General features: G+C 43.2%; 1 protein-coding gene and 1 long non-coding RNA gene across 2 annotated transcripts; one reads left to right on the forward strand and one right to left on the reverse strand.

The window, feature by feature from the left end:
• Positions 1-642: 642 nt before the first annotated feature.
• On the forward strand, positions 643-20164 carry LOC121661345. Its single transcript, XR_006014929.1, has 3 exons — positions 643-731; positions 17975-17978; positions 20153-20164. It is a non-coding gene; the product is annotated as an uncharacterized LOC121661345 (long non-coding RNA).
• A 1671-nt stretch (positions 20165-21835) lies between these two features.
• LOC121661363 (inositol 1,4,5-trisphosphate receptor-interacting protein-like 1) lies at positions 21836-23518 on the reverse strand. The gene is made up of 2 exons (XM_042021496.1): positions 22729-23518; positions 21836-22563 (listed from the first exon to the last, which is right to left on the reverse strand). The coding sequence occupies exons 1-2, from the start codon at positions 23434-23436 to the stop codon at positions 22039-22041; spliced, it is 1233 nt and encodes a 410-aa protein (XP_041877430.1). The 5' UTR covers positions 23437-23518; the 3' UTR covers positions 21836-22038.
• Between the last annotated feature and the right edge of the window lie 3552 nt (positions 23519-27070).

Here is a 27070-nt window from a genome sequence, read left to right on the forward strand (position 1 = left end):
TGATGAATGCTCAGTAGCTTCACTGTATAAAATCAGACTCAGTGTGACTGCCAAGAATTAATTTTTTTTTAAAGGGGGGAAAGATTCTGCCTATGCAGGGAGGTTGGATTAGATGAGCTCCCGCGGTCTCTACCAACCTTGCCCATTTTCTGTGATTCCATGAAAAGGAAAGTTGTGACATCATATTTTTAGCACTTTAGGGGGAAGAACCTGGGCAAAATTTTTCAGAAAAGTTAACAGAGGAAGAGGCAGGGTTATTCCTGGTCATAGCACCATTTGAAAGTTGGGTTTTTTTGATGTTTTTTTCTTTGCTTTTCCTTTCCAAACAGGAACAAAATCAAGGCCCTTAAAATTCTTTTTGGATAAGATAAAATAAATGAAATAAAATAACTACATTGAATTGAAACATGGAGGGACACAAACCACTTTAACACGAGAAGTGTTCAAAAGAGTACGTGAGTGAAATGACAAAGTGCAAGATCAGAAACTATAGTGTCTTGGTTTTTGGGATGAAACTTCAGGAGGAAACACTCCAGAATGAGTATCTCCTCTGAAGGGAAAAGGGACTCCCCTTTTCCTCCATCAATGAGACAAATGGGTCACAAGAAGTGAAAGTGGGAAAAAACCCACCAAACTTTTTATTTTATTAACGCACAAACAAAACAGGGTAGAACAGGATAAAAAACCCCCTCAAAATACAACAAATTCCTGAAGAGGGAACAGACACATGGGTTTGGACCAACCAGGGCTGCCCCCACAGGCTCCCCAGACCGGTGAGAAGGAAAGGGAAGCAGTGAGGCAAGGGGGAGGGAAGGGAGAAAAGAACAAGAAAAAAAACAACAGAACCTTTTTCCAGCTAGCTGGAACAAAAAAGAAACCCAAAGATCAACACAGTGCTCCCGGTGCATCCCTCCTGAGCCCTGCCGAGCCCCTGGAGCCCTTGGGCTGAGCTGTTCACCGGCCCCCTCGGATCCATCTTAAAGGCACAGCGTCCTTGGGCGTTGAGCGGATGGGTAAGGAATAAAGCAGCTTCACAACATCAGCCCAGGACATACAGGTTCATGGGTTTCCTTTTATCTATTCTGAGCTCATCAGTTCACCACAAAGTAATTGAAATTAGAATCCAAGAAGGAAGGAAGGAAGGAATTTGGAAGGAAGGAATGCGGAAGGAAGGAATTCGGAAGGAAGGAAGGAAGGAATTCGGAAGGAAGAAAGGAATTCAGAAGGAAGGAAGGAAGGAAGGAATTCGGAAGGAAGGAATTCGGAAGGAAGGAAGGAAGGAATTCGGAAGGAAGGAATTCGGAAGGAATTCGGAAGGAATTCGGAAGGAAGGAAGGAATTCGGACAGAAGGAATTCGGAAGGAATTCGGAAGGAATTCGGAAGGAAGGAAGGAAGGAATTTGGAAGGAAGGAAGGAAGGAAGGAATTTGGAAGGAAGAAAGGAATTCGGACAGAAGGAATTCGGAAGGAAGAAAGGAAGGAATTCGGAAGGAAGGAAGGAAGGAATTCGGAAGGAAGAAATTCGGAAGGAAGGAAGGAAGGAATTCGGAAGGAAGGAATTCGGAAGGAAGGAATTCGGAAGGAAGGAAGGAAGGAATTCGGAAAGAAGGAATTCGGAAGGAAGGAAGGAATTCGGAAGGAAGGAATTCAGAAGGAAGGAATTCAGAAGGAAGGAAGGAAGGAATTCGGAAGGAAGGAATTCAGAAGGAAGGAAGGAAGGAATTCGGAAGGAAGGAATTCGGAAGGAAGGAATTCAGAAGGAAGGAATTCGGAAGGAAGGAATTCAGAAGGAAGGAAGGAAGGAATTCGGAAAGAAGGAAGGAAGGAAGGAATTCGGAAGGAAGGAAGTTTTTACCTAAAATACAAACTAAGATTAGAGCAATCCTGGAGCAAAGTAGCTCTAAGGAGACTTTTCGCTGCCTCATATTGAGATAAACTGTAAAGGTCAGGGAGAACACAGAGGGAATGACCTGGAAAACCAACAGATAAATGTGAAAACAGTCCTAAATGTTCCCCAGAGTCACCCAGAAATCAAAGTTCTTCCCTCCATTCCCTCTCCCTCTGACTCCCCATGTTGTCTTCACTTTCCTAGTTCATTGTCATGAAGTGCAAAAGTCCTCTCGGTATCACATGGGTCTGTTGCAGCTGGTGGGACACCAAATCCTGGTGTCAAAATCCTCAAGGTTTCAAAAGCCTCCAAAAGCATCTCCTCATTCTCATGTGGCATCAGGTGTGCTTGACCTTGCTCATCCAATATAAAAAAAAAAAAATTAAGTGTTATTTTAGTGATTAATCACATGGTAGAAGGGTCAGCAGGTATAACTTCCCACCTCTTTTTTATTTTTTGTGATACAAATCTGTTAGTACTTTCACAAATCAATCAAAAGAAGTCCCCTGTTCATTTCCCTGTGATCTGCTGAAGGAATGCTGGCTGCCATTCCCTGGCAAAAAAGAACAATAATTGAGAAAAAGAGTGAAAAACTTCTATAAAAGAATATTAATTCTTGAGAAACAGTGAAAGGCAGGAAATCTTCTCTAGCAGTAATGAGGTTTTCACATTTTGCGCCCTTTTGCCCAGTGCTGTCAGACCCTATAAATCCATTAGTTCCAATAGCCACAGAGTGACAGCTGTCACTTCTGGTCCATTCTTCTCTCTGTGAAGATGGAAGGGAAGGAATGCTGAAGAAAAATGAGAACCAGGTCCCATGTGGCTATTGGCAGGCAGAAAACTCATCAAGCATGAGTTCAGTCAGGGAATTTCATTGGTAACAGGAGCTCTGCAGGCACTGGGGGTACCAGCAAGAAGGAAACACACATCCCTCCAGAGGGGTTGGTCAGTGAATGACCTGAGCACTGAAATGCAATTTCCCTTCCCTGATGGTAGATGCACAAGTGGCAGTGTCAGGGGAGCCCCAAGAAAGCAGAACTCGCTGCTAAGGGCATCATCTGAGATGTGTCTGAGTGTGTTTCTCTGTGACAGCTGCCGCCTTGGCTGACACTCTGTGGGCTCAGCCGAGACACCCCTGTCACTAAGGCTAAATAAAGACATAAAAACAGAGCTCCTGAGGTCTCAGCTGGGGATTCAAAGATGCCCGATGGGAGCCCAGCAGTCACTTGTCATCTTATGGAGTGGGTTTGTCATATGCACTGCTGGGAAAGAAATCTGTCAGAGACTTGTATATAAACACCACTTCAGCTGAAGCCCCCTTAAGGGTTAAAAAAGTAAAGATTAGGGAAGAGCTCAAATGTGAATGTTGATCAGGACACACACTTATGCATGCCAAGTCTGGTGTAGGTGAAATATTTGCCCAGGTGTAGACATGATTTCCATCTCACGTTTTACACTGCCCATTGCTTTGACTGGAGTATGAGTTTCACATTCTTGGCAGAAATACTGACACCAATTGCCTGATTTGGCCTGACACCTCTGTATGCTTGTCTGCAGCCAAGAGAACGAAGACCAACAGGTGGCATTCTTATGGTCTGACCTGTTTTAATGTCCCAGACAGCAATAAACACCGTCTGTACCCCATAACCCACAGAGCTGATTCTGTCTGAGGCTGACCACCATCCAAGGAAGATGTCCCATCCTGTGTTCTTTGCTCTGTTGCCCTGTTGTAGAGGAGCACAGACCAACTCCTTCTGGGTTTTGTTTTCAAGGAAATCCCTTCCATGGTGTGCATGGCAAGATGAGCTGGGGATCACATTTCTTCTGGTTTTCCTGCTACCTGTGCCAGCTCAGCCTGGCTGAAATGCAGTAGTATCACCGCCATTCCTCCTAGGGCTACTTCATAGATCCTTGGAGAGAAAATGATTTGTGCATCACCCTGGCCCTTATTAATCAGTGCCAAGTACCTCTGAGGGGACAGTTCCACTGCAGGATCTCTTGCTTGTGTCTCTTTGTAGGAATGTGCAGAACGGCTGCAGCAATTCAAATTCACAACCTCCCTGAATATTTGAGCAAAGACAACTCATTCCGTATGTTTTCTCATATGCTTCCTGTGTAAAACATTAGTTGCAACGTGGTTTAGACTTTCTGAACAGACAGCTAACACAAAATTGTCTCTGTATCAATACTGCTGAAAAAAATATTCCAAATTTACTGCTTCCCTATGATTTTAGTTCACATTCAGTGAAACTAAGGCAGAAACCTGGCTGTTTTGCATCTCTAGGGTATTGTAAACAGCAAATTCACTTTTAATAAATAATCATCCAGTCAGGCTGAGAAAATATAAGACTGGGCTCTGAGCTAATATAAATCATAGCAGATATATGGAAATTGAACTCTGCGGATTTACATCAGCTAATGGGTCTGACCCAGGATTTATGTAATAAAGTTACATAAATCTCTTTACTGAGGACTCAAACTCATTTTGTACAAATTCACCAATTCACCAACTACTGTATCAACTCAAGGAGCAATTAAGTGTCTAAAAGCCTAACAGAGACTTTCTAAGATGTTCCTTTAGCTACAAAATCATGCCACGCTTTTTGCAAAATGCACCCATAAATACCCATTCAACCTGTAATTGAACCTGCTGTGCTCAAGAGAGAACAATCACCAGACAGTTCCTCGCTGCAGACAAAAATAAGACAAATGGTCAGTCTCACAACAGCAGACTTGTCTAGACTGAGCAAAATTACATGGACCAAAAACCAGTAAAAAAATTCAGGGTTATCAAACTCCCTTCATGCCCTGTTGCTTAATCCCACTGTGCACACAGAGTCACAAATGAATTTGTGCTCACCTCAGCAGCCTGACTTACTCTTCAGTGCAGCTTAACAGTAATACATTGATAGCATCAACGAGATAAAAATAGAGAAAAACATAACTCTCATGCCAACAAAAGCAACTCCTATTTTATAACTTAGAGCACTTGCTGACACAAACCCAGGCCTTTCAGAGGAGGTGGCAGGTTCATCATGGTTAAACCCACGCAGCACTCAGAACACGTGGTAGACAAAACCAGGTTTTTATTAGCTACTAGTACTTGGTTACTTCTGCAATTCTTATATATTGCCTTTGCCCTAAGTGACTTATTTCTCACCATTTTTTTTCTCAAATTTGAAAAAATATCAATTGACCAGTCTGTCTTTCACAGCACACCCCTTTCTGTGACACACAGTTTCAGTTCAGCTCTGCAGTTGTGCTGTTTTTCCTATAATTTGACCTTGAAGCTCTAATCTCTGGCACATGATATCATGCAAAGTGTGATATACCAATATCTCCTGAGCTGGTTGCACTCTGCTGCTCATTCCTTCATTCGTACATGGAAGCAGGAACTCCCAAACACCCAGGAAGGATGAGGTGGAGAGGAATCAGCATCACCTGTGTGTTCCGGCAGAGGTGTTGTCACCTCCACAGCCTCCAGCTGGCAACTGGACCAAGGTTGAGGGGGCAGCTACAGAGGTTTTCAGAGTTATGCTCTAACTCTTTGTCAGAGGAAATGGTTTCATGACCTGTGATCCAGGTATGCACTTTAAATTCTGAGTTAGACAAAAAAGATGATTTCCCCATGGTGTGCACTTGTCAGAGATTGAAATATTGTCTTTTATGACTTAAACGTTTTCTTGAAGGACTTTTAAAACTGTATTACAAAAGCTGCAAAAAAGACTACTGCACCCTGAATGGGGCCCTGAGTGAGGCCTTACACCGCTCCCTGATGAAGATAAGATAAAGTGTCAGGTCTGGGGACGTTCACGGAGCACAGGCTTAACACCTCCAAGATGGAGACCACAGCCCCAGGGCTATCAGCTGCCAGGCTTGCAGAAACCCTTGCACCAAAGGGCGGGGGAGGAGAGGCTTTGGGTATCTTGGAAAAGCCTCTGGTCAGAAGCTTATCCACAGCAGAAGGGGGTGACATGGCCCATCACAGGGGCCCCCCTCAAAGGGGTCCCCAGACCCTGCCCCAGAGCACCAGAGATGATGCAACAGACCCTCAGTGTTGCAAGGGACAGTGTCAAGGCAGCCCCTGCAAGAGAGGCACGTGGGCGTTCCCACCTGGCCCAAAGTGTATATTAATCCATAGGATTCTGTACTCTTTGGCATGTGGTGTGGCAGCGTGATGTGGCACAGCAGCGACGGGGGACCCTCACCACCAGCAGACCAGATGGAGGGGAGCAACGAGACATCGTTGGGACCCTCGGAGGGGTGATCTGCTTCCACCTAACCCCTGTCACCTCTCCCTGTCCCCCCACCCCACGCACACTTCTTTTCCTATTTCTTTCTTTCTTTCTTTTCTCTTTCCTTCTCTTTCCCTCTCTACTATTAAATAAAATACATCCATTTTTTGGCAACAATATTTAATCTTGTTTAGTTTTAATCTCGTTTCTGGAAATATTTAGAACCTTCTAAGTTCTTTCCGGTTTATGCTCAGAGACTTAGCTTGCTTTGCTTTCCTGGGTTTAAACCGGATCGTAACAGCACTGACTCCCCGGACCCTGAAGTGGATTTGCCGAGTACTTGGCTCTGAAGGGCTTTATAATACTTCTGGAAATGGAAACAATTTTTTTACACCTCCATTTTCTTTTTCAAGCAGAAAAATAGATTTTTTTTTCCTATTTAATGTAGGTCTCATAAACCAGGAAAAAAAAATTCATTCAGGAAAACACATGCTGAAAGCCCAGTGAGTGGTCACAGTTATTAATACCAGGTTTTATTTTGAGGACTTTTCTCATTGCTCTTCACTAGGGATATTGAAATAAATCCAGGCATGTCACAAAGTCTCACTGATTCTGCTTTTACCAGCTGTGACTGGATATTAGGATAACCTTCTGTAAATATGAAAAACATAAAGGTCAGAACTAAGAAACAGATCCTTGGGAGCCTGGCCCTGTTGAATCCACTGCTGTGGAAAGGCTCAAATGCAGAAATACCACAGGATTCAGTCACATTTTCTCCTCCAGGGAAGTTTTCTTCCCTCTGGTGCATCAGACTCTGTCTGCTGCTGATCTTTTGTTGGTGCCACAAGTACCCATTACACCTCTGCTCTTTTACACATGCCATGAAGTTTCTGCAGCACTTCATTCTGTGCTTAGATGCCAGTCACTGCCTGGTCTTACAAAACAAAGAGTTTGACTGAGTCCTGATTAGTTTGTAATTCAGCTTCCAAAGAAAAACAGGTTCTCAAAAAAACCCAAAATTCCCCTCTGTTCAGCATGCTGTTGTTTTCAGACTAAACAGCAACAGAGCAGGTTGTTCTTGGCTCTTGCTCCACATATGATATAGATGCTGGCTGTTCTTCAAATGCATTTAATGATCCCATGCTATGTATGAAGAAATACAAATAGCAAGTAAAGGCAGGTGCATTTTATTTGGCAGTTAAAAGATGCTTACCGCTTAAAAGTGAATTTAGTACAAGTTATCTGTGCAATAAAGTGAATTTATTGAGCAGAAAATGGTTTGCTTTATACAGTAAATCATCTTATGTATTACAACATTTTTTTTCTTTTCAGCATCGAGTTGAGCTATTCCACATTGAATACAATTAAATATGAATTGTGCCTGGAAAGACACCAGTTCTATCTACTTTTTCAAGTATCCAGGAGGCAAATGTTCAAGTCTCTGCTCTCATCTACATGTGCTGTATAATACATACACTTCTGTATCATTTCCATGAGAAATGCATCCACTTAACCAATGCTCCTCCTATAGTTTCAAACAAATCCTAGGCACAACTCTTGTTTCAGTTTCCAAAATTCAGACTATCTCCCCATGTCACATATGGTGACTGTGCTTTTACAAAGCTTTCCCAAGGACCACTGAGAACCAACATTTTTGCACTTACTTGAAGACTCTCTTGCTGCTAACACTGACCTGGGCCAGTTACATACCAGTTTCTACTATTATTGTATCTGAGCACCCTCTCTTCATGTATTAAATGTTCCAGGCCTGTCTCTGGTCCTCACCGGTATCTCACATTGTGAATAAATTATCAGGCCAGATAGTGCTTGACAGTGTAAGCTTTTGGAATAAAAACAAAATATAAATAAACAGACAAAAAACTACCCCAAAACCTACAGCACAACTTTTTTAACCCATATATTCACTTTTTTTTAAAGAAAAATGGATAAAAACACCTCTTACATTTGCTAACAAGTAAGATTCACTCCTTGCATATTAATTCCTATAATTTTTCAGCTCTTGTTTTATTTCCCAAGTGTGAAGAGATAGAAGAAAAAACAACAAAACAAAACAAAACACATCTCAAAATCCCACAAAACCCAGCAGGATTTTGATTTGAATTTTCTTTTTAAAAACAACATTGAACACGTTGGGTCAATTTGAAATATTTGAAGTGTCAGGCTTTTGAAGCTAAATTCCATTAGTCACCATGAAGCAGAATTTCAGAAATCGAAAATTCCTTAAAAAAAAAAAAACCAAAACATTCAGAAATAACTTATAAGTTGCAATAATATCCCCTAGGGTACCGAGAGGAAAAGCCTACAATTAGAAGAACTTCTTTAAAAGAAAAGAAGACCCACTAGAGAACATATTTTTTCACTGTGAGTTATTTAAGAGTGAGGGAAAGCACTATGACATTGTTTAAAATTAGACTTTTCCAATTGTCAAGGAATTTCAAGGACAGTATTCTTTAAAAACCCCTTCATTTCTTAAATCCATTTTTTATTGTGGGAACATCTGATAGCCAATCAAATTTCAGGCTTTTAATCCTCCTGGCCATTTAAACTTTTAGTATCTCCCATCTTTTTATCTATGCTTTGGAACCCTCATATCTGTGTTTTTCTAAGCAAAATGCAGATAAAGAAAGAAAAAAAAAAGCAAAGGGAAATATGGGTAGTTTAGAATGTGCTTTGTTATGGTTTTATCTTGCCTGCTTACTTTAAAGGCAAAGTTTAAATGAATCATTTGAGCATTATCTTTTCCCAGTATGTTCCAAGCTTTCAACTTTAGGAGTAAAGATTTCTCAGGATTTTTCCTCAGGATTTTCTTCAGGATGAAGATTTCTCATCTAGGAGGCAATGGTTAGTTTAATTAAATCTTTCATTCTGTTTTGCCATATGTCCCTTTTTATTTTTTTCTCCTCTGTGGTCATTTCCAAACCACAAGTAATCCAATAACAATTTGAGGGATTCTTCCTTTTTATGGAAAAAGAAGAAGAAAAAAAGGACGTGGCCAGAAGAATCATAAAAATTCCTTAGACAGCTGTTACACTGAAATTCAGGGTGGTAAATTTTCAGTAGTAACTTTTTTTGGTACCTTTAAAAGCCCCCAAGAGGGAAATTCCCTGTCTGCCAGAAGAGATGAATCATTTTGTGATGCTTGGAGCAAGTTGTATTGACACAGGAGCCTTTGAGAAGTTTCCCTCTTCCTTCCTGTCTCCTAGGGAAAATTTCCTTGATAAAAAAATTACCTGACTGCAATGTCTGACTAAAAATATCTTTCAATAGGCATATTTCAAAATAAATATTTCCAACACTCACTCCCCAGGATAAAGAAATATATTTTTATTTCACAAGGACTAGACATTTTAATAATTTATTTTATTCAAGATTTTCTTATCTGACTTACTGGAATTAACTTACTAGTCCTGGATATCTAAGTAGAAGAGTTTCTACTAGGTGCTGTATTTTCCTGTCTTTAAGGTGGGCTGAACTTCTGAAAAATAAGGTCACTTACACACCTAGAAAAGCTGAGGGTCAGATTTTCAGATGTAAATACTCATATTGTCTCTTGCTGACCTGTAGTTGGAAACCTGTCTGCAAACTGGGAGGCTTGATGGTAAAAGTGGTCAGAGCTGCCTATGGGTTCCTGTGTTTCTGTGCCAAATTCCAGCCAACAAAACCCTAAAATAAAGAAATCTTACCACAGGGAAATTAATTTTGGCAATTTCGAGAAATCTCAGCTAATGTTCTCTTTTTTCCAATGCCATCATTACTGTCACTGCTGGAAATGAGACTGGGCTGCACAATTTTGGGTCCAAAGAAGCTGGAAAATCAGGTTTCCCCTCTTAGTAACAGACCATGGCTTGAAGTGTGACACCTGAAATGAGTGGAAAAATCCACACAGGGCCTCTACGAATTCATGAGAATGGAGTCTGTGGAAGTGTGGTCACTTCCCAGAATATCCCAGAAATGGTGAAATCATATTTTTCAAGCATGGGATGGTGGGCAAGGAGATATAGTACACTCAATTTTAGTCTTTTTTTTTTCCCCCATATATCTATCTCAGACTGCCAGTTTAAGCTGAAAAGTGTTTTCCTAAAATTTTACTTCCTCTGAGGAACAAAGGGCAAAGGGACACGATGTTTTTCTAGGATTTGTCTGAGTCTCTCTAAAGTACATAAGAGCTTGAAGGAAATCAGGGCTAAGCTCTCTTCAGGAAATGCTGTTAATCTGAGACTACAAACTTGTCAATAAAGCTCACAAATTACTTTGCACATGAAAATGGAGATCAGCAGAAGCAGAACAAAATATGTGTTTTTAATATTACAGATACATGCTCAAGCCAACAGTTATGAAGCTGAAAGTGTCCACCCAAATGTGATGCCTTCTGAAAGTGCTCTTCTGACCGGGAGGGAACTCTGGGATTCCCAGCAGCTGATACAGCTATGAAATCTGAAACTGCCAGATTTAGGGACTGTATAAACTGAGCTGGGAAGGCTTACACACAACATCTCACGAGTATTGCCCTCCCAGTTTCAGTATTGGAATTTAAAAACATCCAGCTAACTGAAATTAGCTCAGAGTTTGTCCCTCCTGCTTTTTGGAAGTGCTGCCTCAAGCGTTTCAGAAAAGTATTTTGCTAAATAATGGATCAGGTGAACCAGATAAGGTTTGCAATTTTAAATCTCATACAGACTATGAGATTTATATATACAGTATCCAACTGACCCAAATTAATTAAAAATTAAAAAAAAAAGGAAAGAAAAAGATTGTAGATGACCAGATGCATGAGGTTTTGAGGATGGAGTGCATTCTGTGAATGGGCTGCTGTTTCACTCTGGTTTTGGTGGTTTATTCCATAATGTTCCTCCAGTAAGGGCTTGAGACTGAAATATGTAAGCTTGAGTTTGCATTTTTTGTGGGGTTGCATGTGCCTGAGCTACCAACAAATTCAGATACATGGTTAATAACAAAAAGAAAATTATTTTCAGTAAGGCTTTTATTCTGGACAGTTATCAGTTCTCTGTCTAGGTCAAAATTTATTTAAGTCTTGGTTTGGGCTGAAAATGGCAGTCCTCATAAATTTATACTGTTTGCTTTTGCTCTGTCACACAAAACTGGACAAATAAAAAGTACATTTCAACACGAAGCCTGCAAATTCTGGTGGAATTAGTGGCAGAGAGCTCCAAAAAGTGATTTGTGTGATGTAACATGTTCAACCATAGGACGTTTGAAAATACTCCCCTCTGCACAGATAAAGGGAGAGCAAACCAAACCAAAGCCAAACCAGCTGTACCTTACAAAGTACAATCAACTTTTTGAGTGTATAAATGAGGGATTATAATCCTTAATTTCTACTGAAATTTGTTATATTGCTCAGAAGTTTTCTCTCACTTGAATCCAAATAAGTCTATACACAAACTTCCGATCCCCTCCAGAGCTGACTCACAGTAAAATGGAAATCAGGGCTGTCTATTAAAAGGCATCCCATGAAAAATCTGATTGAGTTGGGATCATATATAGGTTCCTCCACATACCTATGGATCACAGAATTCTGAAGAGCAGTGTTGTACTGTTTCTTTTCAAATGCAAACCCCTGGATTTTTGTAGCCCCCTGGCCTTTGTAACAATTTGTGTAAAAAAAAAAAATCCTGTTATTTTGGGATTTGAAAGTACACTCCTTTCTCACTGAACGTATAAAAATATTTAGATGTCTAATTCTTTTGCAGTTTTGTTCTACTATGAGCAAGACATTTTTCTGTCTTTTTTAGATGAATGTATATGCTATTCAGTGAATTCAGAACTCAGAAAGGCTTGGCAATAGGGATTTCTCAAATATTATGTCTGCCTTTTTTTTTTTTTATCTACAATTATCTGTCAAATCTATTATCAAGCTGTGTCTTGCTTGTGAAACTCCAAAAATAAACCAAACAATATATTTATTAATATTTTTAAATGTAGAAATGGTATTTGTTTGCAGATCTTTGGTATGGAAGCAGGTGGTTGTCCCTGAAAAATGTTCTGGGTATTTTTTTAAAAACATTTTTTCAAGCAAACAGTTTACACATAAAACCACCGTATGATTTTGAGGAAGATTTCATGTGAATTAGTTTTACAGGTATTTTTTAATATTTGATGGTATATTTTTATTAATTTAGTATTATTGTGTGTGCTCAAAAATGGAAAGTCTTACATAAATGTTCAAGCTCTAAAGCAACAGATTTGAAAGCCCTGAGTGTCATAAAATTTAGATTTTCCTGGACCATTAGCAGAAGATAAATATTAGCCTTTACTGAATATGTGATATTACTCTAGAAACAAGCACCTAGCCAATGAGTGTGCTTTTCATCAAGACATTAAAAGAACTTTACATTGTAATTGGTACCAGGGAAAGATGAGACATAATACTACCAAGATTACTAATTTAAGTCACAGCTGGACTGAAAAAAATATATTTTCTCAAATCCATTGTTTTCCCCTCCCCATCCTTACCTCCAGACAATTTGGAGGGAAAATAACCACATAACCCAAAAAAGATGGAGACATTCAAATAACCCAAAAAAGATGAAGAAATTAAATACCATGCCACACCTGACAATTTGGGGTTTGCTACTGCTAACTCTGGAATAAGATTCAATGCTTTCTAAATGAAAATTATATCGTGACGTAAATATCGGTGGAATTACAAATTACTGGGTTTATTGTTTTGGCTTTATGTATTTTCAGTTGAAAAACCAGAAGTTTAAACTGGTGGAAGACTGTAAGTTCTCCTTGCACTGACACCACACTTTTTTCAGGAAATAAAGTTCCCCTCAACACTTTCCATCAGTTTCAGAAATAAAAGAGCTCTTCACAGGGTGACTTCCAGTGTACTCTGTGTAGTTAAAGTGACCATGAAGTTACATCCACATGCTAAAAACACCTTCATAGCTGCCTTTAGACAGCAAGTCTTCTCCACATGGTTGTTAAGGTATACTACTAAGATCCGTAATTACCTTAATTTAAATGTTCAAAAATGTCCTAGTTTTTTATTCCTTGTCTTTCAGCAATACGCAAGGAAAATGTTGAAATGATTTCACTTGGGAAACTGGGATTTCTCTGAGCACTCACTGTAGGCTGCTGTTGTGAACAGCAAGTTGAGCTGGGTGAAGACCAGTGCAGAGTCTTCAGCTCCCTAATACCTCATTTGTTATAGAAGACACTGCAAAAAAATGGAAAATTGCCACCTTTTAAGCCATCATGTTTGTCTCTTTATAAACACCCAACAGTGAAATGCTTTAAATTAATGTTGCTTTTGTAGTGGTTTTGATTCAAAATATTCATTACTTACTTATTTTCCCTCTGTGAGATAAGAATTAGGAGAAAGCAAAGCAGGCACAAACCTTAAACAGTTGCAGTACAATGAAAGAGTTTTATTACTAATAGAATTAAAATATAATAAAAATACTAATAGAATTAAAATAGAATTTCCAGCACTTCTCTCCTTTTACCAACTTGCACAAAGGATAACAGAACATGGGATGTTAGTCAGTGTTGCAGTTCTTGAAAAGTCTCTCTCTTATGCTTAAGGAAAAAAGGGTTTTCTTCAGTTGCACGTGGTTCCCAAACTGCCACCAACAGCAGACCCGCCCGGAAACAATCAATCTGCTGTGGTGTAAAACATCTCTCCCATGAAAAATCTCACAGTTCCTTCACACTGCAAAACATGGGCCATCACATGGGGTTATTAATCTTTTTAAGGATAAGTTATTTTGGCCTGCACACAAAGGCTTTTCTTCGCCACAAGTCTCTAAAAGCCTCTCACTGCTTCTATATAGCCTGGCATAGGCACTCTTCACAATCTTCACAGGCACACAAGGATCCTCCATCCCCCCATGTTCTTCAAATGGATTAAAGAGACAACAGTTTGTGGTATTACAGTTTCTTACCATGGCAGGCAAGAAGGTTTTTTAAGCTACGCGCGAGAATCGCGGCACCGCCCTCTTTTCTCCCATTGCCATGCTCAGCTCCGTCCCACGGGACTCACTTCTCTTTCTCTCTGACTCTGAAGCCGCCATGTTGAAGTGTGTTCTTGTTCGGGCTTTACGGTGGGGAAAGCCTCGCTCCCTCTGTGCTGCTGGCTGCGTGGTGTCTTCTTCAGTTCAGCGCGAAGTGTGCTGGTTGTAGACAGGAGGCTCTGCCGGCTCCCGTTGGCTCCGCCGGCTCCGCATGGAGAGGAGAGACACCTGCCTGTCCCCAGAAGCCGCGCTGGATGGGTCCAGCTGTGAGCAGTCCATGGCTGGTTTCAGCTGTGAGCAGTCCATGGCTGGTTTTAGCTGCCTGTGGCTCTGGGACAGTCCCCCCGCAGTGATCCAGGGTCCGTGCCGCAGCGTTGGGAAAAGGGGGGAAGGGGCAGTGGCCCCGGCCCAGCCCGGCGGGGCCTGGCGGCTCGGAGCCCCCCCACTTTCCAGCAGGCGAGCTCGGACAACAGGGAAATCCTGGCTTTCCGTGCGGTTAAAATATGTAAGTTGTGAGAAGCATCATTAGTCTAAAAGACTGTCCATCAACTCAGGTTCAACCCACTACAGCTTTTTAAATGGTAAGGCACAAAGGCTGAAAGAATTATTATTTCATTAGTAAACTGCATCTGGAATACCTGACACCAGAACACATTCCCCTGCTCTCCAGCTGCTGAAAACAGAAATGGTCTAATCGTGCACAACCCCCTGTATATTTTAGTGTAATTTTGGTTGAATCACACATGCAAATCTGGCCTGTGTTCGTCAGGTGAAATGGTTATGTGAATTCCTCCCTGTGTCTCTCCTGCTGATCAAACCCTGGTCAGAGCAAGCCCTTTCCACAGACACAGGATTCCTCCTCCTTCATGATTCTTTCATCTCTTTTTTGAGCGTTTCTATACAAAAGGGACTAAACCACAGGCAAAGTAGGGCTAAGAGTCTCATTTATCATTGAAAGCTAGTAGAATTAGAGGAATTGAAAATGAAAAGACAACACTGACATGAGAAGTCAGACTGTTCACCTCTTGTAAAAGGTGGGACCTTGCAGCAGATGTACAGAATAGAAACAAAAACAACAAGTGTTCTCATTACATACTTTGAAGGCAAAGAATAATGCAATGACACTGGTGTGAACCCCTCCAAATATTAAGCAATGGTCATTTAGAATTCTAGTGATGGTGTGGTAACTTCTTTATTTCCGAAGAGAAGGAGCTGGCATTTTTTGGAGCCGTTATTACCTCAAATTGGAAAAAGCAGCAGGTCAAAATCATCCATAAAGAAACAATCATCCATCCAATATCTTGATCCTAATGAAAACGTTTACAAAACTGCAGCACCTTTTGGATTAGAGGTTTGGGATGGAAATGAAGCTGCTTTAACTTGATGGACCCATTTCCCATCAAATGTATTTACTACATATGCTGTAGAAAATAACCTGCAGCTATGAAAATTTTATGTTTGAAGGATTATCCTGTGTCACCAAAGGGATTCTCTATGAGGAATAAATCAGATGTAAAGCTGTTTAAATTATTTCCAGAACAACTGAAAATTTCAGAATAACATACTTTCTCAGATTTCAGTCTCTCTGCTAAAGACACATCCCAAAATCTGCTGGAGCCTTTGAAGAAACTGTGCGATTTAGTGCATATTCCTGAGTTCTGGCAGTGATGTGTGTATTCCAGTGGGGTGCTGGGGAACACTACAGGAGTTTTTCTTCTTTTTTTTCTTTGAGGTAATACCTGTATTGGGTTTGCATGACCTGGTTTTGGTAGAAGGGCTATAGGGGTGGTTTCTGTGAGAAGCTGCAGGAAGCCTCCTCCGTGTTCAGCAGAGCCAGTGCCTGGCAGCTCCAAGATGGACATGCCACTGACCAGTGCTGGTTCAATTAGAAATGGTGGTAACACCTCAGCAACAACAGATTTAAGAAGAAAGGGGGAAAAAAAGTTATTGTGTGTGGCAGTACAAGTGGCTCCAGCCACTCTGCCTCCTGAGAAGAAGTCAAACAACCAGCCGTGGTGGTCAGCAACCCAAGTTTAGTGCACTTAAGCTATGGTGAGAACCCATGAGTCCTTTGTTCTGATATTTGCATGTTTTCCCTTGATAGGTTAATATTTTCCCCTCCCAGTTTTATGTATGAGTGTATGTTATAACAGATCCACTGGATCCACTGGATCCTCACCCAAGTCCCTCCTATGTTTTGTTCTCATTGGTTCCCTTCCTGTCAACCCCGCCTACTTGCCCCTATCCCATTGGCAATGATCCCTTTCCCCACCTATCTCATACCGAGTATAAAATCCCTGGACCCTCCTACCAATTTGGCTCTTCATCCCTGTCATTTCACCCGAATAAACCTCTGCGTGGAACACAAACAGAGAGTCGCCTCTCTTTCACTTCTTCTCCTCTGCCATTGTATGAGCTCACATTAGGTCAAGGGGAAGCTCTTTCGGCTGAGGAGCATACCCTGTCTGCCTGCGTATATTTGTGAGTGTGCGCCTACCGTAGTGCAGACGGGTCCGTGGCTCGACCTCCGGGCTCTCTTTTGGACTAGCACGCAGCACACCATCAATTGTGCAGATGTAGTTGCAGCCAGAGGAGAGCAGGGTGACAACATGTGAGAAGAACAACTCTGCAGACACCCAGCGCAGTGCAGGAGGAGGGGCAGGATGTGCTCCAGTTACTGGAGCTGGGAATCCTCTGCAGCCCTTGGTGAAGGCTGTGGTGAGGCAGCTGTGGCCCTGTAGCCCATGGAGGGCATGGGGGAGCAGAGATCCACCTGCCGCTCGTGAAGGAGCCCATGCTGGAGCAGGGGGATGCCTGAGAGAGGCTGTGTCACCATAGGAGGCCTGTGCTGGATCAGCGTCCTGGCAGGGACCTGTGACCCTGTGGAGAAATGAGCCCATGCTGGAGCAGGTTTGCTGGCACGGCTTGTGACCCATTGTGCCTGGACTGACCCCATGGGAGCACATGGTATCCACATGGCAGCAGTTCATGGAGAGCCCTTGCCCATGGCATGGACTCACGTTGGAGAAGTTCATGGAGGGATCCCACAGTGCAGCAGGGGAACGACTCCTCTTCCTGAGCAGCTGGAGAAACCATGGGTGATAAACTGTCCGTAATCCCCATTCCCTGCCTCCCTGTGCTGCTGGGGCAGGAGGTAGATCTGGAAAGAAGAAAGTGATGGGGGGAAGGTGTTTTCAAGGGCTTATTTTACTTCTCATTATCCTGCTCTGATTTTGTTAGTAATACATTCAATTCATATCCCCGAATTCAGTCTGTTTTTCCTGTGATGGTATTAGCTGAGTGATCTCTCCTGGTCCTTATCTCAACCTATGAAACTTTTGGTACATTTTCTCTGTCCCCAGCAACTGCATCAGGGAGGGCTCTGGCTTCTGTCATTGTCTCTTCTCAAAGGCTGCAACACACAGAAGCAGAGCATCTGGGCTCCAGAGAGCTTTCATCACACATTTGAAAATATATGTCAGAGGAAACATGAGATGAAAACTACTTCTCGCTTTACTGGTAGAAAATAATGCAATCTCAGCAATCTTCTTTTCCACTCCAAGTAGCTTAAAATATAAAACTAGATTAATTTTATTTTAAATTCTACATTGTACAACAGAGAACAAGCCCCATAAAATTGTATTACTTGTTGTTACAATATACAACTTAATTTTTGCTAATTTAGAATTGAGGCTTTCTTGGCCCCTCTAAATTTATTCTCAGGTGAAGATGTGGGAACAGCAGAGGTTTAGGGAGGATTAAAACTGGTCTAAATGTCTCTGAGAAGCTCCAATGGCAGAAAAAAGCTGTTCTTTCCATCCCAACCAGAAACACCCATAAGGCTCAATAAGCTCAGTGCTCTACTGCCAGATTTATGAAAGCCAGCCTTGTCTTCCTGGAGGGCATCAAACTCCCCCTTGCTGCTTGCTGCCACCACAGGGGCTCCGTCCACTGCTGGTTTGTGTCTGATCCTTGCTGGGCTCCCTCTGCCACTTCAGCCAATACCGCCCTGGAAAGGGCTCCACGCTCTGGTGTTCCCAACTTTGGGCTAAATTCTTATCAGCACTGAAAGAAGTGGCAAAACAAAGAGCCATTTTCAGTCCTACCTGGAAACTCTTCTCCAGTGCCGCTGCCAGAGATCATCTCTCTGTCAGCTTGGCACTGTGCCTGCTGCATCCTCATCCCTGCCCCTTCCATCAGCAGGAACTCCTGCACATCAGCACTCGGGCTGTCCTACGTCATGAAGAGAGCTGTGTCAGAAGAGTAGAGATCGCATTTCCTTGGCATTCCTAACAGACACAGGAAACATGAGTCACAACAACTGCTTCTTGGACATGACAGAAAATATTACAGTCACGCAAACTTCAGTGGAAAAGACACTGCTGAGATCGAAGCTTCTGATGAAATGCATTGACATCTGTGAGTTTTAATGTGAGGTCCAGAAATTTCTTGAGTTTAAAAAGAACCAAACTTTGTGTCAGAAAAGCTTTTTGTGCAAGGGATAAAATTGCCTGAGGCATTGGAACACAGAATTTCTGATTGTATCTCAGGTTATATACGTGACCCTGACAAGTAATTCTGTTGTCATGTACAACAGTAGCAGATGTTTTAATATTCCAAAGAAATAAACAGTTCAAACCATAGAGCTCAGTAAAATCTTTTGAGATTCTGAAAGAGGAACTTACTTGCTTTCTCTCTTGATGAACTGGTGTCCTCAGGGGTGAAAACACCCCCAATATGAGGAAATGCTCAGTGTGCCTGAAATCATGGATTCCTAGAGTGGGTTTTGGATGGAAGGGACCTTGAAGACCAGCCCAGGACAGGGTTGGTTTTCTGAGCTGCAGCTGCAGCACTGTAGAACCTGGTGAGATTGCCATGTCTCCCCTTGTCGAGCTTGTCCAGGCCCCTCTGGATGGCATCCAATCCCTCAGGCGTGTCAACCACAGCCTGGTGTCATCTGCGTATTTTTTCCTGGGTTTGGGGATTTTTTGCCCCCGGAGCCCTTTCCAGAGGTGCAGGAAAAGCTCCTGCAGCCACGACCATGGAAGAGCTTTGGGAAAAGTGTGTATCCCGTTGCTCTCCGTTAGTCAGAATTGTTGTGAAGTAACATAACATATGGAGCTGTTGTATAGGAAGAGTTTTCAGGCATTATTCCTCCTCAAATTATTTTTGTTCCAAACCCGAAGGAAAAGAAAGGGGAGGTTCACTGCTAATGCAGTGTTATGTTTGCTAGTAGTGTAATATTAGTTAGTATCAGTATTGGTTAAAAATACTGCAGCAGGTATTTCTGAGGAAGGCTAGGGAGTGGATCAATTTCATTTTCAGTTTTTGTGAAGAAGTGTATCCATTGTGCAAACAACTCTCGCTCTGCACACACACCTTCCCAGTGAAGTGTTCATAGCCAGCAGAGGTGTCAGCAGTCCGTGCAACAGCTCTGCCTGGCAGCAGCCAGAAATACAGCACTGGGCTGTTGGGCATTCTTAGAAAGGAGCAGGGAACGCAACACAAAACACGATTAGGCCGCTCCATGAATCTGTGGTGCTGTTTTGGATATCATTTGCCATTCTTTCCCAACGCACAGGCAAGGTTCCAGTAGAATTACAAAGGCAACATCAGAGCACTGCAAACATTTGGGAGGAGGAAACCATGGTGGAAAAAAAGCTCAGCCCTCCCTGAACATGCCTGACTGGAACTTTGGACTGTTGAGTTAAGCCGCCTAGGTAAGATAAAGGGAACACTACTGTTCAATCATTTCAGGTCTAGGGAGAAGGAAATAAGGCTGAGGGAAAAGAATGCATCTGAAGAAAGCCAGAGGCAGCAGAAAATCATCATGGTTGGCTTTGGGGTGGGGGCAGCCACAGCACACAGAGGCCAGGTTTGCACAGACGAAGGAGGTAGGAGGAGAGTTTTGGGGGTGTGGTGTAACCTCTGGTGAGAGGCAGAGAGCAGCTGTCCTCCCTTACACCAACCGGCCCAGCTGTGGAACCCCCAAGCGCAGGAAGGCCACATCCACAGGACATTCCCGTGAGGGGCAGCTGAGGGGGTGTGAGAATCCATCAAACACCCCCCGAAGTGCTGCCCAGAGGCCTTGCACCACAGGACTGCACAGGATGCAAAGTGATGCCGCAGATCCAGAGCCTGGTGCAAGAGACTCTGTCAAACTGCCCCTCCCCTTTCCTGGGGAGGTACCTGGGCATTCCCAGCTGGCCTGAAATCTATTAATCCATTGCATTCTGTGTTTGTTAGGGGACTCTGACCACCAGCTGGAGAGGATCATCCGGACGCTGGTGGGATCTACAGAGTGCTGATATCTTCTACTTAATCTGTCAGTCACTACCTTTCTGTCTTGCCACCTCTTTTCTATTTCTTTCTCTTCCTTTCTTTCATATATTTAGTATTAAATAAAATCCATACTATTGAATTTGGCAAATGGTCTCATTTGCACCTTAATTTGGGCAGACACATTTCTAATACTTTTTATCCCCATCCTCAGCCAAGGGCGTCCGGAGCCCCAGGGCTGCAGGAAAAGCTCCTGCAGCCATGGCCATGGAAGAGCTTCTGGAATAGTTTATAGCCCATTGCTCTCTGGTTTTGTAAGTCAGAATTGTTACGTCTCACCATGGAGCTGTAAAGGAACAAATTTTCATGGATTATTCCTCTTCAAATTAATTTTGTTCTAAAGAATAATGAAAAGAAAGAGGAGGTTCACTGCTGGTGCCGAGTTCTGTCTGCAACTACTGTAATATTAGTTAGTAAATTGGGGGAAGCAACAAGAGCAGTGCAGCAAGCACTTCATTAAATAAAAGGTAGAACGCCACCTAAAAGATCCCACATTGATATAGTTACACAGCTTGGGTTTGCCCAGGAAGTTTGTGGTGTTTTCTTTCCTGGGAACGCCAGCACCTCTCTACTGAAGGTCAGAACGAGTCTGGGAGCAGGGGAGCTGCTGGCAGATTTAAATTGAGATGTGATGACAATTTTTCACTTAGCCTCTGTCACCTTTGTGATAGAGACAAGAGGCTTTTCCTTCCTTTTAATTATAGGCCTGTAGTGGGCCCAATTTTGTCCTTTTATAGGAACCCCCCAAGAGATGAGATGGAGCTGGGTGAGAATCAATGAAATTTTTAATTGCCACCGTAATTGACAGTATTGACAATTTACTAGTATTTGTGACTTGTCTGTATTCTCATCACAAGTGACTTGTTGGGAGACCAAGTATTAGGCAAAGTATTTAATTTTATTTTGATTATGGAAAAAAGAGGTATAGGAAAAGCTCCTATGGCTATATATTTTTCTCAACAAAAACAAATACATATTTGAAATCGTGGCAACCTTCCCAGCTCTGCCTTGGGAGGTTTCAGAATTACTATTGTGGAGATACAGCTAGAAAGCAGAAGTGAGAGCACTGCTAAACTCATGTCAGAAGTAGCTGCGCTAACGCTGCTAGGCCGCAAACCGTGGCAGGCAGTAAGGCTTATACTGAAATAGTCAGCATAGAAGGCATGCTTGGTATGTACCTGTGATAGTTAGTGCTAGCTTCTAGTTTTGCAATGTTATTAAGAAACATAGATATGGTTGTTATAGTGATTGCTGCTTATATAACTGCTAAAAAGGTATAAATACTCAGTTCTGTATCAATAAAATTGGCTTATTGCATCCAAGCAATCTGCCCCGTCTCTTTCATCGCTGACCGTCTTGCGACATACTTTGATCTAGCTAAACTTTTCAGATTTACGAAAAAAGAAGCTAAAGAATCTCAACAGAAGACAAAAAATGTTCCATGAGGAATGGTTGACTTCACCTTCCTCAACTCATTTTTCTTCACAGTCCTCAGCAGCAATGGCATGTTGGCTGTGGATGTGAGAGGTGGCAGCTCCCTGGCACACACGGTGCTGCTGGCAGAGCTGGCTGCTGTCTACTCAAGGCTCAGGCAGGCACCTGAGCTGCCTTGCTGCACTGCCAGAGCCATCTCAAGGCTGATCTGCAGGCCAGAGGTGCTGGTCAGCTGGAAGCTGCAGGACTTGCCGCAGGGCAGCGCCGTGAGCTGGCAGTGCAGTGAGTGGGGCAAAAGCAGCCAGGCCAATGGCACCAACGTTTGGACCCAGCAGGAGACTTTCTCCACGTCCAAGTAGGAGCCTGTGCAGAGGGTGTCCAGCAGGTACCAGCACTGATCCCTCTGCAGCTGGCCACCAGAGGCGTGGAGAAAGCACCTCTGCCCCAGCAGCTGCTCGCCAGAGCACAGGCACTCCAGAGCCACACGGACGCGCCCGGCTGGCGGCTGCTTTGTGCTGTCCGCATTGAAGGAGTGGCCGGGGGGTGGCCGCAGGATGACCAGTGGGCGGTAGACGGTGCTGTTCTCCGGGATGCTCCAGGCTTCAGAGCTGGTGTCCATCCCGGTGGCTGGGTGCAACTCTGGCATGAAGTTCCTCCTGGAGAGCACTCAGCAGACACTGAGGAGGTCCTCCAGCAGCTCCTTCAGCACCCCCAAGCTGGGCGGGTCCTGCTGTAGAATCACAGAATCACACAACAGTTGGGCTTAGGAGTGACCTTCGAAGGGCATCCAGTCTGACCCCGCAGCCATGAGCAGGGACATTCTCAGCTAGACCAGGTTGCTGACAGCCCGCTCCAGCCTTATCCTGGATGTGCCCATTGGTGATGGGGTGGGCACAGCCAAAGTGCTGCCACCACTGTCTGCACCCTTGACCTTCTTGTCCTGCTCACTGACCTTCTCCTGGCTGCCGACCTTCTCCAGGCTGTTGGATCTCTCCTGCTCACTGCAGCTGGCAGAGCCACGCTTTCTTCTCCTCACCAGCCAGCAGCCCACAGCAAGCAGAACCAGAACCAGGGCTGCTGCAATGAGCCAAAACAGCCACTGCTGCTGCAGTGCTGAAGGGAGCAGGGTTTCCATGGTGCCACTGCTCCCCTCAATCTCCTGCAGGAGCTGAGTCATCTCTTGATGCAGGTATTCCTCGCGCTCCCGCATCCGCCTGACTGCATCTTCATCGACCTGAACCTGCACCTTCAGCCCAGTGTGGGTGGCTAATAGGGCCAGGATGAAGGCAAGCGTGGGAGACATGGCCTGCTGGGAGAAAGGGAGCTCAGCAGGTGTGGCTGGGAGGGAGCAGGGGGCTGGGGGCACCTGGAATGTCCCCAGAGCCTCTCTGGTCCCCTGCCACGCTGAGAGCCCCAAGCCCCTCTTGCCCCAGCTCTGGGGACAGAGCCCTGCCCTGAGGGTCCCAGCTCTCACTCTGGGTTTAAACCCCCCTGGGCATCTCTGCCAGCCCCCATCCAGCCCAGCTTTGCCAGCCCCCATCCAGCCCAGCGTTCCCTCTGCATCTGCCCTCACTGGCTTCCCAAATCCAACTGCCCGCTGATGGCCCTGGACACAGGTGCCAATGTGACCTGTCAGCCAGCAGGACCATGTCACTTGCCTGCCAGGCTGGCCATGCCCCTGCTCACAGCTCCTACTGTTTCTTCATAACAATTCTGACTAATGGAGAGCAACGGGATAGACAGTTTTCCCAAAGCTCTTCCATGGTTGTGGCTGCAGAAGCTTTTCCTGCACCTCTGGAAAGGGCTCTGGGGGCCCCTGGCCAAGGATGGGGATCAGGAGTCAGGGAGAAGAAGCAAAGGGCTCAAGAACAAGGGAGGGTGGGCAGAGCTTGCTCCCACAGCGTGGCAGAGCAAGAGCCTCATGTCCTTCTCCTGAACCTGCGGTGCCGGCAGGTCCTCTTCCTGTGGGGCTCCAGGGCACAGCTCCTGGGGGCTGCAGGCCCTCCTCGTTTTGGAGTGCTCGGGAAAAGCTCCTGCAGCCATGACCATGAAAGAGCTTCTGGAAAAGTGTATAGCCTGTTGTTCTCTGTTATCAGAATTATGTCAAAACATGGATCTGAAACAGGAAAAAATTTTCAGGGATTATTTCGCTTCAAATGACTTTGTTCCATACCAGAAAGAAAACAAAGAGGAGGTTCACTGCTGGTGCCATGTTACGTGTGCAATTAGTCTAATATTAGTTATTAAGTTAAAATTCTTTATTAGTCACAAATGTTGGAGAAATTGTTTCTTAGAGTCTGGAAAGTGGATAAATTTCATTTTTTGAACATGAGAAGGAATGTATACATTGTAAAAACAGTTCTAGGTCTGCACACAGAACTTTCCAGTGAGGTTTTCATAGCCAGCAGAAGTGTCAGCAGTCTGTGCAACAGCTCTGCCTGGCAGCAGTCAGAAATACAGCACTGGGCTGTTGGGCATTCTTAGAAATTGGGCAGCCCAACATTATGGGAATGTTGTAGTGGAACTATAAAGGTAACACAACAGGTGTGCAAGAATGTGATACCTTTCCTGTATTTCTCATGTTTTTTCTTGGCATTTCCCTATTTTTCTGTTTATTTTTCTTTCCTCTTTCATGAAAAAGAAAAAAAAGTTGTATTATTGCTTTGGATTCCCCACATGTAACCTCGTTTGTGTTTTAATCTCACTTTCAAGTATATTTAGAACCTAATTTCTTTCTGCAATTGTGGGTCAAGGCAAAACTTGCCTCTCCTTACCTTAAGCCTATTGGAGCATCCTGCTTAGCTACTTCCCAAGTTAAAGTCATTAGTCAATAAATTCTAGAAAATTCAGCATAAAGATCATTCTTGCCTAAGAGTCACATGTCTGTTGACGTAAAGTTTATGACACAGGTTCATGTTTATGTCTACGGGGCTATGTTGTAATGGTTCCGCATCCTGTCCCAAGTTAATTCCTTAACGGGGGTTTGAATTTTGGGTTGCCTTACATCTGTGCATGTGCTTGTGCACCTGCAGGAGGGGACATGGTAGGAGGTGTCAGAATAACAGCAAGATGTTACAAAGAAAAGAGGCTTTATTAGGAATGTGTTCGACAAAAACCCAAACCAACAAACCATAATAACTAATGTTCTTGCAGTCTCAAGACAAAATTACCTCTTTTAGAGTAAAATACTGGGACCTAAAAGCTGCGAAATATCAGTATTTCTTAGTTACAATACTAGGTTAAAAACTAAAGAAACAGCACTGAAATTTCAGAAATATACTTTACCTAAATTAGAAACATGACAATTTTTATTTTCCCCTGAAGCATGATGCTAAATGGATATTTAAAAGAAATACATTAGAAACCCAGGACTTAAACATCTTTTGATGATATGGTGATGATTAACCAAGAAATTCTTCTTTTGATCTCCTTTTGATCCATGTGAAATGCTTAGTCATGAACTTACGGAATTTTCCAGTTCATTTTATAACAATTTCACAATTTTACCTTTTACTTACGTTTCTAACTTTGTGGTTTAGGTGTGAAAATTATCGTGTTTTAACTGAACTGTACAGCAACTTGCTTTGAGTCTAACGGAACTTTCCTTGCATGAGACTTGTTTTGTGTACAATTTTGTTTGAACAAACGAAACACTGGGGCAGATGTTGAGCCGTTCATGTGTCCCACAGTAAATAAAAAAGCCAACTGTTTCATGAAGCCAGGTTGTATGAGAAGGCAGATGAGGCGAATTATGAGGTGGTTAAAACTTAAATATTCTTGAAGCCATGAGGCTGAAGTCTGTCTCCTCTTGCATGGGAAGAAATTAAAGAGAAAGCAAACCAACTACTGCTAAGAAAGTTTGCCTTATTTCTGGCTGCACAAAGCAGCTCAGCTGCCTGGTGCATGTAGCCCCATGCATCAGCTGCTGAAGCATGAATTTGTTTCACTCCTCAAATGAAGCTGAAATCACTTTGGGAAAGTGGTGAACCTGCACACATTTATGGTGTCAAACATGTTTTATATTCATGTCTGTTGGTGGAACTTGTGCTGCCTGGTTAGGCAGCATGTCCTTGGGTAAGGTTGATTCTGTTTCTAATTTGACAAAGTTATTTCTAGGGGAATTTCTTTTTTCTTCCTCTTCTTACATGTTGTGGAATTTTTGCTTTTTTGGGAGATGCTGCCATTTTTACTTCACTTTTGCTGTTCTTTGGCCAGTTATGAAAAGGAAAGGCTAGCAGCCAGCCTAGGCATAAACTGTGGCAAAGCCTCGTTCAGCTGCAGTAATACCAAAATTTCACGTGAGTTCCTAGAACTACAGCATGGATAAACACAAATGCCTCCTGGTGACTTATCAGGGCTCCAGCTGTGTGCACAGCTTCCTACATGGTCTTCATAATTCAAAAAATCTCTTCAGTTCAGGCTTCTGGAGAGTCTGTTCTTTTCCCTCTTGAAGACAAAATTTCTAGATGCTTGAACAAAAGCGTATTTCCCCAAATTTTTCTGGAGTTGAGCAGTGTATGAGATTCTGACATGCTGTTTTTTTTAAGGTCTGGTAGCAGGGCAATTTATTATCCACTTGCATCGTCTACCCACAAAGCTCCCACCTAATGTAGGTAAGCAGTTCCGTGATTTATCTTCTTTTCAGGCTAAATTATGCATAGTAATTGATGTCCAGGAATCTACAGCTGAGCTAGAATTAGATTGAGGAGAACACATGCTGTCTTCAGGACAGCACTTCAGCACTTTCCCAGAGTGTGGGCCTTTGGTTACTTAGCTTTTGGGATGCTCTTGGCTGATAAAACAAGAGAGATAAACTTTCAGAATATTAACCCTGCCATAAGGAATGTCACAACAGCATCATAAATAAGGAAGGTAGCAGACTGTTGAGATTGGGTTCAAACAATCAAGGGTGTTTTAAAAATCACATTCCCCTGATATGTCTGTGTATGGCCTACAGCCTAAATAAGTTTTATTCTCCCCACTTGCTAAGCTGAATCCAGTGGTGACACTATTCAGCATTGTCTGGCTGTGGGCTCTGACTCCCTCCATACCTGCCAACCTTCCTTCCTTTTTATTTCTTTGAAACTACTAAGCTTCAATCACAAACAGGAATAAGACTGTGTCTCGGTTTTGAAAGACAGGTGTCTGCTAAGGAAGGCAGAAGCCCCCCCTTG

This window comes from Corvus kubaryi, unplaced genomic scaffold (assembly GCF_017639235.1).
Source record: "Corvus kubaryi isolate FWS band 111438036 unplaced genomic scaffold, C.kubaryi_AGA036_p1.0 37148, whole genome shotgun sequence".
NCBI lineage: Eukaryota > Metazoa > Chordata > Aves > Passeriformes > Corvidae > Corvus > Corvus kubaryi.

Coding starts and splice junctions, on each gene's coding strand:
- LOC121661363 (XM_042021496.1), bottom strand. CDS start 23,436: ATGGGGGCTGGCAAAGCTGGGCTGGATGGGGGCTGGCAGAGATGCCCA. Junction 22,564..22,728: donor AGCGGGCTGTCAGCAACCTG/GTCTAGCTGAGA, acceptor AGTGTCTGCTGA/GTGCTCTCCAGGAGGAACTT.